We start from the raw sequence: 19,426 nt of genomic DNA, 5'->3' as shown, positions 1-19,426 counted from the left end.
ATAATATAATAATCTATAATATATTCTTATTAGACTGTTATGAAAGCATAATATATAACATTTTGATGAAAAATAGCTATTTTTCAAAACAAAATTTAGTGAGAAAAGTGATGTTTAAAAATTTTGCAAAATTCTTTATGTTGAGCTTAGCAGCTGGATTCTTGTATCTACTTCTGCATTTAGTCTGTTGCAATGTCACTTTTCATATAGCTTTGGGAACCACTGTACACTCATGAGATAATGAGTGGAAAAGGTTAGTAATAGTATAGTTATGAAAATAGTTTTGACCTATGGACTTCTTGAAATGGTTTCAGGGATTCCCTATGGGGTTCCCAGACCACACTTTGAGAAGCACTGCAATAGCATATTATTTCTTCTGGTCTGTTTCTAGTCCTGTCCATCCCATCTCCAGAACAACTTGCATCTCATAGTGATCAGAACAAAAGAGGCTTGAGCAGAAGTGTCAGATATTCATAATTCTGAGGCCTTGGACGTTTGTATAGTCTCCAGATTTTGGGGGATCTGTAGCCCCCATCATGTCCTGACCCTCGCTGCACCCCTTCTGTTTCCAGCACCCAGATACCCAGATCCTTAAAGTAGGGTGACTCTTGGCCGGGCACAGTGACTCACGCCTGTAATACCAGCACTTTAGGAGGCCAAGGCGGGAGGATTACAAGGTCAGGAGATCGAGACCATCCTGGTTAACATGGTGAAACCCCGTCTCTACTAAAAATATAAAAAAATTAGCTGGGCGTGGTGGTGGTGGGCACCTGTAGTCCCAGCTACTCGGGAGGCTGAGGCAGAAGAATGGCGTGAACCCTGGAGGTGGAGCTTGCAGTGAGCCAATGTAGCGCCACTGCACTCCAGCCTGGGTGACAGAGAGAGACCGCGTCTTTAAAAAAAAAAAAAAAAAAAAAAAAAGGTAGAAGAAAACTAAAAGGGCATGGTTCCTGTTAAATGGTGTGGCTAGAGAGGCAGACAACCAAGCTATCCAATAGAGCTTTCTGCAGTGATGGAAATATTCTCTATCTGCATTGTCCAATATGAAGCATGTGGCGATTGTGCACTTGAAATGTGGATAGTGCAACCAAGGAATTACATTATTTTACTTTATTCTAACTAATTTAAATGTAAATAGTCACAGGTGGCTACCGGCTGCTGCATTAGACAGCACAGCCAGACCTTGCTGATACTTACAGAGCCACTGTAAGGATTTGCACTTTTTTCAAGGAGCAATGGAAGGAAAACCTCAAAAGCGTTTTGAACACGGGGCGTTGGGGTGACAATCAGATCTGAGTTGTGGAGCCTGACATATGTGTTCATCTGTGTCTCCCTCCCTCCCTGCCACAGGCCCCACCATGAGGCTCCAGCCCCACCAGAGGCCCCGCGCTGCCCTGGCCCAGGGTGCACTGTGCTAGCCCCCAGCCAGGGCGTGGGGAGGGTGGTGGCCATGGCCAGCCACGTGGACCTGCTGACGGAGCTGCAGCTGCTGGAGAAGGTACCCACGCTGGAGCGGCTGCGGGCCGCCCAGAAGCGCCGGGCCCAGCAGCTGAAGAAGTGGGCACAGTACGAGCAGGACTTGCAGCACCGCAAGCGAAAGCATGAGCGGAAGCGCAGCACAGGCAGCCGCCGCAAGAAAGTGTCATTCGAGGCCAGCGTGGCCCTGCTGGAGGCCTCGCTGAGGAACGACGCCGAGGAAGGTAGGCCTCTCTGTGCCTTGGCGGCCATGCAGCTGCCTTGGCCTCTGCTCAGGGTTTGGAATCCAGGTTCTGTGCAGGAGACGTGTGGGCAAGGCAGGTCTGCAGACCCTCTTCCAAGTTCCAGCAGCCCCATTCCTCTTAGGAAGTGGACGTTCCTAGGAAAACCTTCGAATTTATCATAGACTTTTTTTTTTCTCTAAGACAGGGTCTCGCTCTGCCTCCCAGGCTGGAGGAGTACAGTGGTGTGATCTCAGCTCACCACAACCTCTGCCACCCAGGCTCAAGTGATCCTTCCACCTCAGCTTCCCTAGTAGCTGGGATCACAGGTGTACTGCCACCGTACCCAGTTAATTAAAAAAAAAAAAGTTTTTTGTAGAGATAGGGGTCTCATTTTGTTGTCCCGGCTGGTCTCGAATTCCTAAGCTCAAGTGATCTGCCCACATTGGTCTCCCAAAGTGCCGGGATTACAGGCATGAGCCACAGCGCCAGACCTAGACTTTTTGTTTAAACATCTTCATTCATTTTTATTTATTTATTTATTTATTTATTTATTTATTTATTTATTTATACATAGGGTCTTACTATGTTGCCCAGGCTGGTCTCAAACTCCCAGCTTAAAGGGATCCTTGTGCCTCAGCCTCCCAGGCAGCTAGGATTATAGGCAAGCCACCTTGCCCAGCTTTATTTTTTTGAGAACAAGGATTCCAGCCTTTGGCTAAGGAATACCATAATAACTTTCTTTCTCTCCCACAAATATTTGCAGATAACCACAAATATTTACAACTTCTTTTGCATTACTTTCCTAGATATAGTGGTGAAAAGTTGGATCTGGTTTCTCCCCACCAAGAGCTCAATACTCATGGGATCTTGCATTTCGTAAAGCTCTCCTCTGTGCCAGACCCCATGCCTGGCACCCTCTGAATGCTGTTCCGTGTATTCACTGTATGTAGCCTTTGCTGCAGTCATAAATGGTGTAGAGGGATGGACTCTGAAGTGAGACTACCTGAATCGAAAACTGGTTTTGTCAGTTCCCTGCATGAGCTTAACAAGTAGACAAGTCTCTTCTGCTCTCTGTATTTCGTTTACACCTCTGTAAAATGGGGCTAATAAGAAAATCCACTTTAAGGGCTTGCTGTGAACACTAAGTTAGAAAATCCCTGTGAAGTTCTTAAACATGGTCCCTTATGCTAAGGAAGTGATTATTAATGTTTTATTTTATTATATTAGTATATTTTATTTACATTAACAGAGGATGTCCATAAAGTCTGAAAACAGATATAGACAATGCTGTCTAGGACATTTTCACTCGGTAAAGTGAATGAGTAAATAAATATAAACAAACATGTATACACATTCGTATAATTTATGTTTCCAGGTTTTTTTCTTTTTCTTTTTTTTTTTTTTTGAGATGGAGTCTCGCTTGTTGCCCAGGCTGGGCAGAGTGCAGTGGTATGATCTCGGCTCACTGCAACCTCTGCCTCCCAGGTTCCAGCAATTCTTCTGCCTTAGCCTCCTGAGTAGCTGGGATTGCAGGCGTACACCTCCATGCCCTGGCTATTTTTTTAAATTTTTAGTAGAGATGGGATTTCACCATGTTGGCCAACCTGGTCTTGAACTCTTGACCTCAGGTGATCCACCTGCCTTGGCCTTCCAAAGTGCTGGGATTACAGGCATGAGTCACTGGGCCCAGCCTGTGTTTCCAGATTTTATGGATACCTTGTACTTGTCATATTTAACTTAATTATATTATTTTTGTGTCTCATGAGGTAGATATCATGATCTGTACCATGTACAGTGCTTTAAGAGCCATGTATGATAACACCCATTTTACAGATGGGGGAACTGAAACTCATAGAGGTTCAGAACCTTGACCAAGGTGGCAGAGCGGGATCAGAACCACTGGCATCCGACTCTTGTCACTGCCCTCATAGCCTTATAGGTTTGCTTCCTGTTGTAGGAATAAATGGAGGATCCACGATTTAACCACAGCCCCCTTCCCTGGGCTTGTTTGGAGGCGGTCTCGCCTGCTTATTGTGAGCCAAGGTCTGTGCACCTCCCTGTTCCCCTGGGCACCTCTGGCCCATCCCTGTATAATAAACCTTCCTGGCTGTCCCTGGAGAGGCCTGGCCATGCTTCCTGGGTCCCTGCACACACCTTCTAGTCAATGAAAGAACAGAGAGGTGGTGGCATTTCTGGCCCAAGAGGTGCTGGGTTTTAGTCACCTTGCTCTTCAGGTTCTAGAACCTCTGAGAAGTGTAATTCCACTTCCACTTGGCTGCAGAGGGCTCTAGGAAACGAGCCAAGAGGCATCCCTGGAACTACTCTGCTGCAAGCTGCTCCACGGAGAGCCCGGGGTGAGCAGCCCTGGTGAGAAGAGAGGTGGAATCTCGGGCTTGGGGACATGGCCCCGAGGCTCCTTCCCACGTGCAGTTTGCCGAGTGACGCGGCAGCCCCATCCCCACGCAGTGGGTGGCTTGTCATGATGTCTAATTTTTGTTGGGGGCGGAAGTTCATCAGCTCTTCTCACCCCTTGTTATTGACTGACTTCTTGCCTGACAAAGCCCCATTGCCCCTCCCTGAGGGGCTCTGTGCACGGGCTGCGGGCTTCAGACCATTCTCCCAGCCCCCTGCCGAGCCCCTACCCCTTGCTGATGTCTTGTTTCCTGGTTAGTAGGAGCACTGGGTTGGGAGTGAAGGGGTCAGTGCCCCGCAGCCCTGCCTGTGACTTTGAGCAGCTTGTTTCATCTCTGTGGGTCCAGTTTTTTTGTTTAGTTTAGTTTAGTTTTGTTTTGTTTTTGAGACTAAGTCTTGCTCTGTCGCCCAGGCTGGAGTGTAGTGGTGAAATCTTGGCTCACAGCAACCTCTGCCTCCCGAGTTCAAGCGATTCTCCTGCCTCAGCCTGTCGAGTAGCTGAGACTACAGGCACGCGCCACCACACCCAGCTAATTTTTGTATTTTTAGTAGAGTTGGGGTTTTGCCATGTCGGCAAGGCTGGTCTCAAACTCCTGACCTCAAAGTGATCCGCCCACCTCGGCCTCCCAAAGTGCTGGGATTACAGGTGTGAGCCACTGCGTTCAGTTTTTTAATCTGTGAAATCAGATTTTGAAGCTTGTCCTCAAGAGGGTATGGCAAGACTTAGACAAGGTCCTGGATGTGACAGTTCTTTGAAAATTTACCCTGAGACCTGTACCAGCACGGTGATAATGCACTTTATTTTGTTTTGTTTTTTCAGACTTTAATGTTTTTCAGAACCTAAACATGCACAAATACATTCTTCTTGTAAAAAACAATCAACATAGAAGTGTACAAAGTAAAAAGTCCTTTCTGTCTCTCCCTTCCTCCCTCTCTCCTTCCTCCCTTCCTTTGCTTCTTTTTGTCCATCCGTCACTACTGTTGTTAGTGTGATGTTTCTTTTCCAGGTTTTTTTTTTTCATTTGCCTATGCATTTGTGGACTTCAGAGAAATAGAGAGCTAGGTTTCTTTTTTAAAAAGCTTTTACATAAGTGATGGTATCCTGGACACATTATTCTGCAATTTTCTTTTTTTCCTATCCAACAGTTTATCTTGGAGACATTTTCATGCCAGAACATATACAGTACAGATCTGTGCCATTATTTTTATCTGCTGTGTAGTATTCCATAGTATGGATTCACCAGAATTTTCAAACTAGCTCCTTATTGATGCAGATCTTTCCAGTAGCTTTGCTTTTGCCACAGCGAATGTTTTATGTGCATGTGCAAATGTTTATTGAGGACAGATGTGGTGAAATGAGAGCGATGGATCTGAAGGTATTAAATTTGAATGAGAAAAGTGCTAGACCCCATGGGCTGGTCCCCCTGTCTCTAGGGGCAGCCAAGTGAGGGGAAGGGGCCAGAACACTGTGCTCTGTGCCAGGCCCTGGGGTTGGTTTGGGGGTCCACAGATGCCTGAGTTTGGATGAGTGGTGTGAGGCTGCCGTCAGTCAGCCCTTGACCTCACTGAGCTATGCTCAGCTTCCTGGCAGCACTACAGAGCCTGCTGCTTCCAGCAGGCTAGAAACGGCTGCTTCTTGCTGGTGGAGCTGGTGTTTGGGAGGCTGCCGGGGTGTTAGCTCACAGTGGCGTGGGAACGTGGGGTGGCAGCTCCCCCGCTCCCCTGAGCTCACAGCAGCCTCTGAGTCAACCTCCCCCACCTGCCTGGGGAATGTGAGTTGTTTCCAGAGAAAGGCAGGCTGGGAACTCTGAGTTTCGTCCTCTGGTCCCATATTGCCTTTAGGCTAGTGTCCTTGCCCTTGGACTTGCCTGAGCCCCATGCTCACTGCTCTCACTGCCATCACCCTCTGCCCCAGGCAATGCCAGCTCCACCGAGATCCTCCTATATTCCCTGTGTTATCTTACCTCCACACCTTTATATATGCAATTCCCTCTGTCTGGGACACTTTTCCTGTGACTAACTTCTGTAACCCTCAGCTTTGAGTCCGGCGTGACTTCTAGGGAGCCATCCGTGAGCCTTTTCTGCACTCCCACCCCATCACTGGTTAAAGTAGCAACTCAATACGTAGCTGATGTTTACTGAGAGACAGTGTAGTGTCATGGGTAGGAGCACAGACCCTGCAGTTTGTCCTCCAGGATTCAAATCCCCGCTCTACCGTTTACTAGCTGTGCATCCTTGGGAAAGTTACTTTACTTCTCGGTGCCTCTGTTTCTCCATCTGTAAAAATGAGGATGATAATATACCTGCTCCAAAAGTTGTTGGGGGGGTTAAATTAAGTTGATAAATGTTGAAGTGGTATGGTAAGAGCTATGTAAGTGATATAAATTGTTGTTATTCTACACTATTATTCTACATTTACATAATCTATTATTACGGCATATTCTGATTGTCATCATTGTTATTATTTATCAGGTACTTTGTACCAGACAGCTTGCCTTACATATGTTATCTCGGTTAATCTTCATAGTAACTCTTTGAGGTTAGAGAGTCAAACCCCATTTTTTAAAAATAGCTTGGGGTTCAGTTTACATATTATACAATTTGCCCACTTTAAGTGTACAATTCAATGATTTTCAGTAAATTTACAGAGTTGTGCATCCATCAGTCACAATCTAATTGTAAAACATTTCCATCGCTGGGTGGGGTGGCTCACACCTATAATCCCAGCACTTTGGGAGGCCCAGGTAGAGGATCGCTTAAGCCCAGGAGTTCTAGACCAGCCTGGAAAGTCCGTCTGTACCGCAGGGAAAAAAAAAAAAAAAAAGCCAGGCGTGGCGGCACATGCCTGTGGTCCCAGTCACTTGGAAGGCTTAGGCAGGAGGATCACTTAAGTCTGGGAGGTTAAAGCTGCAGTGAGCCATGATTGAACCACTAACCTGGGTGACAGAGCAAGACCCCATCTCAAAAACAAACAGAAAGCATTTTCATCATCCCAAAATGAAGCCTCATGCTCATTTGCAGTAACTCCTGGTTCCCAGCCCCAGGCAACCATAATCTACTTTCTGTCTGTATAGATTTGCCTTTTCTGGACATATTATTTACATGGAATCATATAATATATGATCTTTGTGATTGGCTTCTTTCATTCAGAATACTGCTTTCAAAGTTCATCCTTGGTGTGACATCATATATCAGGGTTTCATTCCTTTTCATTGCCCCGTAGTATTCCATTGTATAGATATACCACATTTTGTTTATCCATTCACCAGTAGGTGAGCATTTGGATTATTTCTGTTTTGGGGTAGGATGAAGAATGCTGGTAAGCAAATTTGGGTACAAGTCTTTGTGTGGATATATGTTTTCATTTCTCCTGGGTCATCACCTTGGAATAGAATTGTTGGGTCATATGGTAAATTATGTTCAACTTTTTAAGAAACTGCTGTAGTGTCTTGGAAAATGGGTTCACTGTGTTAATTCTCATCCCCCCGTTTTACGGATGAGGAATTTGACGCTCAGAGAGACTAAGTCACCTGCCAAGGTCTCATAGGTTTTAAGTATCAGACTCAATCCCAGGACTCAAACCCAGATCAGTTGTCTCTGAAGCCCATGTATTTAACCACCAGGCAGTTCTGTACTTCCTGCTTTTGTTTTCACTAGAAAAGCAGAGAACCCTCAGTTGTGGTTCTGATCTGTGTTTGTTTTGGCCTTAGGCATCCTGGTGTTTCTGCTGGCCTCTTAGGCCCTTTGATTTGGGGGCCCCCAGATAAGCTCTTTAGCCCCAGATATAACTCTTTCTAGGGCCACAATAGCCCAGCCTCCCTTGAAATCATCGAATTTATGTTAAGTTGTTAGAGACTTCTGTTTTTCTCTCAGAATGTGTAGGGTTTTCTTTATGGAAATTCTCATTCAAAAAATGTTTGAGTGATTCTTCTGTACTCTAAATTTAACTCTTATTAAATTTAATGATTTTTCTCACTGTAAAGGTTTTCGAACTCTTTTTTAAGCAGTGGAAACTTTTCTTTAAATGAGATATTATTCAGAAGCCCAATATGTAAAACCAAGGAAGGAGCTGTTCTGACTAGGGTCAGATGGGTGTGGTGCTCAGTCATCCCTGCCACCTGCAACCCCCTCCCCCGCCCCCAGGCGCAGCACCGGACCCCTGGGCCCTGCCGCCCCCCTCTTAAACCATTGGCTCATCTACAGGAACTAACTCTGACTTTCACTTTTGGTGATTTTGAAAAGGGAAGTTTCTTTTCTTCTAATTATTTTTTTTTTTAACCCTATTATTGTTATAGAAACTTTTAGAAGTACAGAAAAAAGAAGCATTAAGAAGAAGATAAAATCACCCATATTCCCACTGAACAGCAACAACCATTGATAATATTTTGGTATTGTTGTGTCAGGCAGCGTCCTGGGAGGAAACAAATGGTGATTTTATATGGGGCGATTTGTGGAAAGTTTGATGAAGGGGCAGTTTGTAAAAGGTTTAGGGAAGTGGTCCTCAAACTTTTTGGTCTCAGAGTCCCTTTATATTCTTAAAACCTGAGAACTTCTAAGAGCTTTGGTTTAACTGTGTTCTATCTACCCATATTTACTGTATTTGAAATTTAAACAGAGGCATTCAATATTTATTCAGTAATTAAGTCAGAGTGATAAACACATTATCTATTGACTATCTGCTTCTGCGTAGCAGATGAGCTCAAAATTTAGCAGCTTAAAACAATAAACATTTACTGCCTCACACAATTTCTGTGGCTCAGGGATCCAGATCAGCTCAGCTGGGCGGTTCTAGTGCAGGATATCTCATAAGGTTGCAGTCACTTCAGGATTTACGTGGGGCTGGAGAATCCAGCTTCCAAGATGGCTCACAGGCATGGCTCTTGGCAGGAGGCCTCAGTTCCCTGCCATGTAACCCTCTCTATAGGACAGCTCGACTGTTCTCTCAGCATGGCAGGTGGCGTTTTTCAGAGTGAGTGATCCAAGAGATAGAGGAATCCACAATGCCTTTATGACCTCGTGTTGGAAATCATGTACCATCACTTCTACCATCTTTTATTCATGAGAAATGACTCACTAGGTCCAGCCCACACTCCAGGGGTGGGGAATTAAGCTTCATCTTTTGAAGAGAGAATTTGTGGACATGTTTTAAAACCACCACATGTTAACATAAATATTTTTATGAAAAATGATATTTTTCAAAACAAAAAAAAAAGCAATGAGGAGAGTAGCCTTGTTTTATATTTTTGCAAATCTTTTTAAGATCTGGCTTAACGGAAGACAGTTGGAGTATCTTATCTGCTTCTGCCTTCAATCTGTTGTGATATGTTATTTTGGTTGAAGTAAATAAAGAAAGTCTTATGTAGTTGGAAAAGGGAGGAAATATTTTAATTTGCTTTTTCAGATATTGTGGATATTCTTTGATACTACATCTAAACTCAACAAGTAGTACTTTCTTAAAGGTTAGTTGCAGTGCAGAATCTGAAGCCATATCAATTTACATCAAAATCCATTGGTCTGTCTTGCATTTTGAATGGTTCTTTTACCCAAGTGTACTTTTTTTTTAATGTAATGTATTGGATCTGTTAGAAAATATTGGTTCACTTTACCCATGTGTACTTTTTTAAAAAATGTAATGTATTGGATCTGTTAGAAAATATTGGTTCACTGATTATACAGATCTTCCAAATGTTGACACATTGCTTTATACAATATAAGAAAATGTATAGTTTCAATACCAGTCTTGCCATACAATTATTCAAGTACTGGGAAACTCTTAAGTTCATGGTAGCTATAAAAGTTTTCTAAAATTTGGATTTTTGCTTAAAAGTTCAAATTCTATCATTGGTAACAAATGCTGTTAGTTGTGAGAAGATCCATTTGCCCTTTTTAGGAAAAAAAAAACAACACTGCCTATTAAATACTCAAGTCTGAATAACCATTGTTTGCTAGACATCCTTTAAGTAAAACCAGTGCTCCATGAAAGAAGAGGCTAGCTTAGCACACAGCTTAAAAAATGGCTGAAGTGGGCCGAGTGCGGTGGCTCACGCCTGTATTCCCAGCACTTTGGGAGGCCGAGGCGGGCGGATCACAAGGTCAGGAAATCGAGATCACGGCGAAACCCCGTCTCTGCTGAAAATACAAAAAATTAGCCAGGCGCAGTGGCGGGAGCCTGTAGTCTCAGCTACTCAGGAGGCTGGCGTGAACCCGGGAGGCGGAGCTTGCAGTGAGCGGAGATCGAGCTACTGCACTCCAGCCTGCTGCACTCCAGCCTGGGGGACAGAGCGAGACTTCCGTCTCAAAAAAAAAAAAAAAAAAAAAAAAAAATTGGTTCAAGTATTGCAGTTGGAGACAATGATTATTCTTTTTTTGAACTTCCCATTTTGTCACATGGAATATTAAAAGGACATATACTCAAGGATTAAGGTTTCATAAAATTGATACATTTTACTGCTTTATCAAGGACATTTTTAAGGGAAACTGGTATTGATTTTTTTTCTTTTGATTGCTCATACAAAACAATGAAGTTGGTGATTGCTAGTACAGCTTGGTGTCACTGAGTTAATTCTGTTAAAACAATAGTAGTTTTACCCACCATTGCTTTTATACCATCAGTGCAAATGTCAACACAGTGGAAAATGCAAGTAATTTCTAAGTGTTACTGTGAAAATCGTTTTGATCTTTTAATACCCTGAAAGAGTCTAGGGACCACTTTGAGAACCACTGGTTTATGGGGGTCAACAAGTAATGGGGCAATACCCTGGGATAGCAAAAGTTGGGAGATCTTACCCACCCACCCCGCCGCCCCCCTGGGCCTGAAGGAGACAAGGAAATGGAACCTACTGGAACCTAAGGCAGGTACATATGGTACATATGGGAGAGGGTTGCCTAACAGGAGCGGTGGCTGCCACTCCATGCCTCTGCCATTCTGGTGCTTTCAATGACAAACCTAACCAGAAAGCAGAATGCAAGGAAGCCTTTGATGTAGTGCAAGTCGGCTGACTTCCTCAGGCATGGAGAAGGGAAGATCTAGAAGGACAGATGGGGCAGAGAGTGAGCCCAGCTGTCTTCAACCCTGCGGATCTACACACAAACAAGAAGTGAGTTTGTGTACATTTAAAAAACAACTTTTAGGGCCAAATATGGTGGCCCATGCCTGTCATCCCAGAGCTTTGGGAGCCTGAGGTGGGAGGATGGCTTGAGCCCAGGAGTTCAAGACTGCAATGAGCTGTGATGGTGCCACTACACTCCAGCCTAAGTGACAGAGGAAGACTCTGTCCCTAAAAAATAAATAAACAAATACATAAAAGTGTAAAAGTAAAAACAACTTTTAGCCTAACATTAACTTGTGAATTCAGCAAAATGAGTCATTTGCTAGAGCTGTGGTATCATGGAGAGCCTGTCTGAGGAGGTGATTTGGGCTTGGACCTGAATGTGGAGGAGCCTGGGAGAAATGTACAAAGGATATCTGATGGGAATAGGCTTGGTGTGTTTGAAGACAGGAGAAAGATGGGAGGTGGAAGGGTAGGGGTAGCAGGTGGTTGGGGAGAGCATACTGACCTTAGAAGACTAGAGTAGGAACTGTATATTTGATTTCGATGAAAAGCCACTGGTGGTTTTGAAAGGGGAATCATATGATGAGACATAGATTTTGAATTAGGGATGGATTTTCCTAGTTGCTGAGTGCAGAATGGACTGTAGGAATCTATTTTCACGGGGCCGTGAGGGGAGCAGGGAGGCTCATGAGAAGTCGCCACAGTGGTGAGAACCTATGGTGGTCACTGGATGATGCAGAAATCAGGAGGTGGAGCCCACAGGGCTTCTGTGTCAAGTGATGGATGACTCTTGGGTTTTTGGTTTGAACACCTAGGTGGATAACAGTGCCACATTCTGAGACTGGGAAGATCGGAGTAGGAGGGAGAAGGGGATTTGGAGAGAATCAAGTTCTGTACGACTGTCCAAGTTGACACGTCCTTTTAACATCCACATGGAGTTCTTGAAAAGGCAGATGAATATGTGAGTCTGGAGCTCAGGGGAGATATGAGGGATGGTTATAATATTTGGGAAGTCATCAGCATGATACGAGTGCAGTCTTTTCAAAAATGCGGGACTGTATGAGGTCATCTAGGAAGAAAGGGTAGTTGGAGCAGAGAAGGGATCGCAGAGAAGGGATCACTAGAGAAAGCGCTGGGACACCTCAATAGCTGCCTGTTGACTCAAGAAGAAGAGAACAAAGGAGACCAGAATCATCTACTCAGATGGTAGAAAGAAAACTAGGAAGAGTGTGGCATCTCAGAAGCCTGGAAGAAAGGACTGTCGACTCAGTCAAATGCTGTTGAGGGGTTGAATATTTCGTCTTATCTTTATACAGTCTTTGGAAAAAGAGATTTCTAATGATGACCTCATATATCCTGTCTGAATGTTCCATAATTTATACAACTACTCCCTTATTATTGTATTTTGAGGCCATTCCCAATTTTTGCTACTGTAAATTATGCCGTGGTGAATATCAATGTATAAAAGTATTTGGTTGGCTGGGTGCAGTGGATCATGCCTATAAATCCCAGCACTTTGAGAGACCAAGGCAGGAGGATCACTTGAGCCCAGGAGTTCAAGACCAGCCTAGGCAACATAGTGAGATCCTGTATCTACACAACATTTAAAAAATTACCCAGGTGTAGTGACGTGTACCTGTGGTCTTAGCAACTTGGTGGGGTGGAGGTGGGAGGAACTCTTGAGCCCACGAGGTTGAGGCTGCAGTAAGCCGTGATTGTGCCACTGCACTCCAGCCCAGGTGACAGAGTGAGACCCTGTCTCCAAAAAACTAAATAGATAAAATAAAAATAAAAAGTATTTGGCCATAGCTTTATTTACTAGGTAGATTCCTAGATGTTCATTGGCTTTGAGGTCTCGATATAAACCACTCATTTGACTACCCAGAGGGGTTGCATCAGCTGTGTGTATCCATCCCTGCTGTCTCCCCACCTCATCACTACCTGCCACATCAATGCTGGATGATGACATTGAAAACATACCTTTGCTGATATATTTGATATATGGAAAATAGTCCTGTTGTCTTAATTTGCATAAAATTGAGACAGTTAAGGTTGAATGCCTATTCATAAGTTTACTGGTCATCTCTCTCCTTTGAGTTGTCTAGTTTGTTTGTCTTTTTGTTGTTGTTGTTGTTGTTTTGAGATGGAGTTTCCCTCTGTCCCCAGGCTGGAGTGCAGTGGTGCAATCTTGGCTTACTGCAACCTCTACCTCCTGGATTCAAGCAATTCTCCTGTCTCAGCCTCCCGAGTAGCTAAGACTACAGTCACCCACCTCCACACCTGGGTACTTTTTGTATTTTTAGTAGAGATGGGGTTTCACCATGCTGGCCAGGCTGGTCTCAAACTCCTGACCTCAGGTGATCTGCCTGCCTCAGCCTCCCAAAGTGCTGGGATTACAGGCATGAGCCACTACACCCAGACTATTTGTCGGTTTTTTCTACTAGTGTGCTTCTTATTGGTTTCAATGATTGTGTACGTTTATGTTTGTGTGTGTGAGAGGAGACAGAGAGAAGGTGAGAAAGGGGGAGAATTACATTGGAGGGAGAGATGCCAACCCTTTGTTGTCATGTATGGTTTGTATATTTTCTGCAGTGTGTGTATGTCTTTGCTTTAACGTTTTGTGTATAGTAATTTTTTTATGCCTTGGAGTTCTTATTTTTTATATTGTCAAACCTAATGCTACTTGATTTCTTTTTTAAAAATCATTTTATTTTTTGTTTTTATCCCTTTAAAGCAGGGACCAGAAAAGTGTGGCCTGAAGTCCAAATCTTCCCACTGTCTGTTTTTTTTGTAAATAAAGTTTTATTGGAACACAGCCATGCCCATTCATTTACCTATTATCTATGGCTGCTTTCACATTACAATGGCAGAGTTGAGTTGTAACAGTCACCATATAGCCTGCAAAGATTAAAATATTTACTCTCTGGCCCTTTACAGAAATAGTTTATGGGCTCTTGCACTAAAATGTTTCCTCATTTAGTGATGTATATTAAACCTATGTTTTCTGCTAGGGTTTTTTGGCCTTATTTAAATAAATAGTATTTCTGGACTCCATTTTAGTATAGAGTACTAAATGAAAATCTGTCTATATTTTGTTTCCAAAGCATCATCAATTATCCCAACATCCCTTCCTTCCCCACGAGTTTGCAAGGCTACCCTAGTACTCTAGAGCCTCATCTGTAATGAAGGGTAACTCTTCAACCTGTCTATTCTGTTCCAGCAACCTATTTTGGTGCCAGTTACATATCGCTTTCATCCTTGTAGATTTATATTGTGGCTTAATATGTGATGAAACAAGTTTTTCCTCAGATTATTCTTCTTTTTCAAAATGTTCCTGGTTATTTTCAGCTGTTCACATAACATTTAGGACTGTTTGGTCAAGTTTTCCCTCCAAACCTCAAAAATAGATTTCTCCAAAGCTTTGCAGGGACATGGATGGAGCTGGAGGCTATTGTCCTTAGCAAACTAACACAGGGACAGAAAACCAAATACAGCATGTTCTCACTTATAAGTGGGAGCTAAATGATGAAAACACATGGACGCATAGAGGGGAACAACACACACTGGGTCCCTGTTGGATGGTGGATTGTGGGATGAGGGAGGAGATCAGGAAAAATAACCAATGGGTACTAGGCTTCATACCTGGGGGATGAAATAATCTGTACAACACATTGCCAAGACACAAGTTTACCTGTGTAACACACCTGCACTTGTACCCCGAACTTAAAAGTTTTTTAAAAATTAAAATAATTAATTAATTTGGACCAAACTGATACGTTTGCCATGCTGAGTTTTTCTAAGCATGCAAATGGCACATTTCTCTGTTAAACGTGTATTCTTTCTTGTCCTTTAGGAAAGCTGTAGGGTTTTTTGTTTGTTTGTTTTATTTTGTTTTCATGTAAGTCCTGTTTAATGTCTTAAAAGGAGGGCTTTGGGTTTTGTACATCAATGTTATACCAAGTCAATTTACTGCTTTCACCTTAGCCTCGGTTTTTCAGTAAGTTATCTTGGGGGTTTCTATATAGAAAGAACATTATTTGCAGATGATAAGGTTGTCTAATCATTCCAGTGTTTCAGTGAGCCTGGAGATCTGAGTCCTATCCAGATTCTATCCTCTCTCCCTTTCTCTCCAGGCTAACTAATTCTGTTCCTTTTAGTATTCTTTTATCATACGTGACCTTGAGATTTGTGAACATGCTCTACTTTGTCTACATTCTTCCCAAAGTCTGATCTGGCTCACTCTAGAGTGAATGGAACTGTCACTTTCCTCGTTCTGGTTGGTTTTGCCTGTTAGTATGACTCAAGTTTCCATTAGTTTTTTTGGGTAACTGCTGTTGACTCATATTGAATTTATGAGAAAACAAAACCCCCAAGTCAGTTTCCCTTTAATGAAGCTACATTTTCCCCATACAGATTTTTTTAAAAAACAAACTAGTTGTTGAAGCATAATCATCTGGCAGAAAAGGGTAAAACTGGTTGGATTTTTATGTGCTAAGCATACCCGTGTAACTAATCAGCACTCAGATCAAGAAACAGAACATTACCAGGACCCCCAGAAGCCTTCCTGGACTCACAGGTGATTTTTAACATTGAGGTCAATCTCTACATTTATCTTGTTGAGTTTTGTGCCCAATTATCTACCTGTCAGACAATTTTGGATTCTTGAATGATACGTTAGGACTTTGGTGTCACCAGTGACAAAAACTCACACTAACAAGGTTAACAAAACAGTGTTCATGTAGTGGAGAAGTTCAAAGACAGCACAGCTTCAGGCACATGTGGATGCATGAGACTACCAAGAAATGTCTCTGAGAAGACGACTATCAGCAGCTTGAAATATATATCCTAAATCCTTTTGGCAACCTCAATAAGAATAATTTCTTTTCCCAGAAGTGTCCCAGGCTCAACAAGTCCCAGAATGGAACCTCATTGGCTATGAGGTCAATTCCTGAGTCAATTGCAATGGCTAGATCAGGGAAGCAATGCTATGATTGGTCTGATTGGAGCCACATGCCCACTCCTGGAGTCTGCTTCTCCCAAACGCATGGACTGACACTTGGAATTATGTTGTACCTACCCACTCCCCCCAAAATATTGGGATGCTATTTCTAGAAGGAGGGAGAATGGATGCTGGTCAGGCCATGATTAAATATATTCACCTCAAATGAAATATTCACCAGCAGTTTCTACTCCATATCATTCATAATTGCAATAAGGATTTGCCTTCTAGACCAGAATTGTCCAATAGAATTTTTTTCTGATGATGGAAATGTGCTGTCCAATATGATAGCTGCTAAAGTTTTGATTTTATTTAGTTAGAAATAATGTAATTAGTCAACTGTGGCTAGGCTAGAGGCTGCTGACTCAGAAACATAGTCACAGGCCATTATCCAAATCCCTGATAAAAATATTGAATAGGGTCTGGCACGGTGGCTCACGCTTGTTAATACCAGCATTTTGGGAGGCTGAGGTGGGTGGATCACCTGAGGTCAGCAGTTTGAGACCAGCCTGGCCAACATGCAGAAACCCTGTCTCTACTAAAAAGTACAAAAAATAGCCAGGTGTGGTTATGGGCACCTGTAGTCCCAGGTACTCGGTAGGCTGAGGCAGGAGAATTGCTTGAACATGGGAGGTGGAGGTTGCAGTGACCCGAGATCATGCCACTGCACTCCAGCCTGGGCAATAGAGCAAGATTCCATCTCAAAAAAAAAAAAAAATTGTTGAATAGGTCATGGGTAGAGATGCTGCCTGGGGCCACACCCCTGGAGACCTTTTTCAGATTAATGTATCAAAGTCAACTATTAAACATTGGGAATAGTTGTGCAACTGAAATGAACTTAACTACATTGTTATTTGCAATTGGTATGTGGGAACAGTAGCAGGAGTCTCTACAATTTAAAAAAAAAAAAAAAAAAAGAGCTGGCTGGGCGTGGTGGCTCACGCCTGTAATCCCAACACTTTGGGAGGCCAAGGTGGGCAGATCACCAGAGGTCAGGAGTTCAAGACCAGCCTGGCCAACATGGTGAAACCGTCTGTACTAAAAATATAAAAATTAGCTGGGTGTGGTGGCACATGCTTGTAATCCCAGCTACTCAGGAGGTTGAGGCAGGAGAATTGCTTGAATACAGGAGGCGGATGTTGCAGTGAGTTGAGATTGCACCACTGCACTCCAGCCTCAGAGTCAGACTCTGTCTCTAGAAAAAAGCCATCTTTTCCTACAAAACTTGGAAGACGATTTCTCTCTGAGGGTTAAATTACAACAAAATGTGATGGATCAGAGTAGCTATTCATGCACAGACATTTATGGAACATAGTCTGGACATCATCAGGCTAGCATTGGTGGTTCAGTAGTGAACAAAACAAAATGGGCCAGGCCACCTTGGAGCTCAGAGTCTAGCAAAGTCATTGTGAAGAAAGTATAGTATTAACATGCTTAACAATGGATGGTATTATTATAAAGAAGGCCTTGCAGGGCATGGTGGCTCACACCTGTAATCCCAGCACTTTGGGAGGCCAAGACAGGAGGATCACTTGAGACCAAGAGTTGGAGACCAGCCTGGGCAGCATAGTGAGACTGTATCTCTACCAAAAATAAATAAATAAATAATAAAAAGCCACGCATGGTGGTGTGGCCCTGTAGTCCTAGTTGCTTGGGAGGCTGAGGCAGGAGAATTGCTTAAGCCCATGTGGGCAAGGCTACAGTCAGTCACAATTGTGCCACTGTACTCCAGCCTGGGTGACAGAGCAAGGCCCTGTATCTGGGGAAAAAACAAAAAAGAAAGTGTTGTCAAGAACAGATGCCAGAAAAAGGGGGCTAGGAGATCATTTATGAACAATTCTATTTAAATATTATTCAGGGGAGAGGACACTGTGAACAACAACTTTGACGATTATCATCCCATTGCTAAGGACAATCTGATTATGGAAAAAGGGGACTTCAACCCATCTTGGTGATCTTGGCGTAATCATTAAACATGATGATTATGTACTTCCTTACAACCTTCTGATTATAATTTGGCATCCCAGCCAGGTCTGCCTACAAGCACAAAATGAGTTGACCATGCTTAACTGAATTTCATACATGCAAAGCAATTATTCTCCTGTGATCCTGGCATTGTGTTTTTATGCAGCAACCTCATAAACTTGGATAGTATGAGACTGCCTTTGGGAGAAGAAACTGCTGTTGGTAGGCTGGTCAACCATGGTTGATCACCAAGGTGATACCATCCTAGGGATCTTGGGGATATTTAACCAATTGGAACTCCCTTGGAACCTCCCTCAAATCAAACCACAATGACACTCAACCAGTATTTCTGCAGGGTGTTAATAAGGAGATATATGAGAGGCTTGTCAGGTGCTCAATGGAGTCTAGACATTTTCTATCTTTGAAATTTCTCAGTGTAGTGAATATGATTGATTCTTGCTTGGCTTCTAGGGACCACTGTTTCCTTTTTTTGTTGTTGGGGTGGGGGTGTGGGGGGACAGAGTCTCGCTCTGTTGCCAAGGCTGGAGTGCAGTGGCATGATCTCGGCTCACTGCAACCTCTGCCTCTCAGGTTCAAGTGATTTTCCTGTCTCAGTCTCCTGAGTAGCTGGGATTACAGGTGCTAACCACCACGCCCAGATAATTTTTGTAGTTTTAGTAGAGACAGGGTTTCACTATATTGACCAGGCTGGTCTCAAACTCCTGACCTCAGGTGATCCATTCCCCTCAGCCTCCCAAAGTGCTGGAATTACAGCACCAAAGTGGAATTACACCCAAAGTGCTGGAATGACATGAACCACCGCATCCTGCCCCACTGTTTCCTTTCTAATGGAGTGAGAAAATGGTCAGTATTTCTGTCAAAGAAACTCATGAGGCTGTTTGTATGCATGGACTTCAGGCCCTTCTCTCAACAATTGCCAAAGCTGAAGCATCACGTGGAGGAACGCTGGGGTTTGAAAAACAGGAATGTTCCAGAATCTTCTCAGAGTATTACATTTTCCAACATGTCCATCCCATGTTTGTACCAACAAACAGAGCTGGTCCCACTGCCCTCATCCTTTGTCTACCATGTTAGGCTGAGGAAGTTGCATGCAGAGCAGAGGTGAAGACTAAGAAAGGAGATACAAGAAACCTGCTGAGTAGGGGAGAGGGAAATTGTCCCTCTGCCAGTTATGCTGGAAAAGCTAAATGAAACCCAAATCTCAATGAAGGTGTCACAGAGTTTTCAATCTTTCAAGAGAAGCTCAGGACACAGGCTTTTTGACTTCAGGACCCCAC

General features: G+C 43.4%; 1 protein-coding gene across 1 annotated transcript in view; it reads left to right on the top strand.

The window, feature by feature from the left end:
* PPP1R16B (protein phosphatase 1 regulatory subunit 16B) overlaps positions 1–19,426 on the top strand; it is a 119,805-nt gene that overhangs the window by 29,805 nt on the left and 70,574 nt on the right. Inside the window, exon 2 of the mRNA XM_008017469.3 lies at positions 1,351–1,700. Coding sequence (XP_008015660.1) covers positions 1,451–1,700 — 250 coding nt within the window. The 5' untranslated portion in view covers positions 1,351–1,450. The remainder of the gene's footprint in view (positions 1–1,350; positions 1,701–19,426) is intronic.

This window comes from Chlorocebus sabaeus, chromosome 2 (assembly GCF_047675955.1).
Source record: "Chlorocebus sabaeus isolate Y175 chromosome 2, mChlSab1.0.hap1, whole genome shotgun sequence".
NCBI classification, from domain to species: Eukaryota; Metazoa; Chordata; class Mammalia; order Primates; family Cercopithecidae; genus Chlorocebus; species Chlorocebus sabaeus.
Note: the sequence above shows the minus strand (reverse complement) of the source record. Positions and strands in the feature narration are given on the sequence as shown.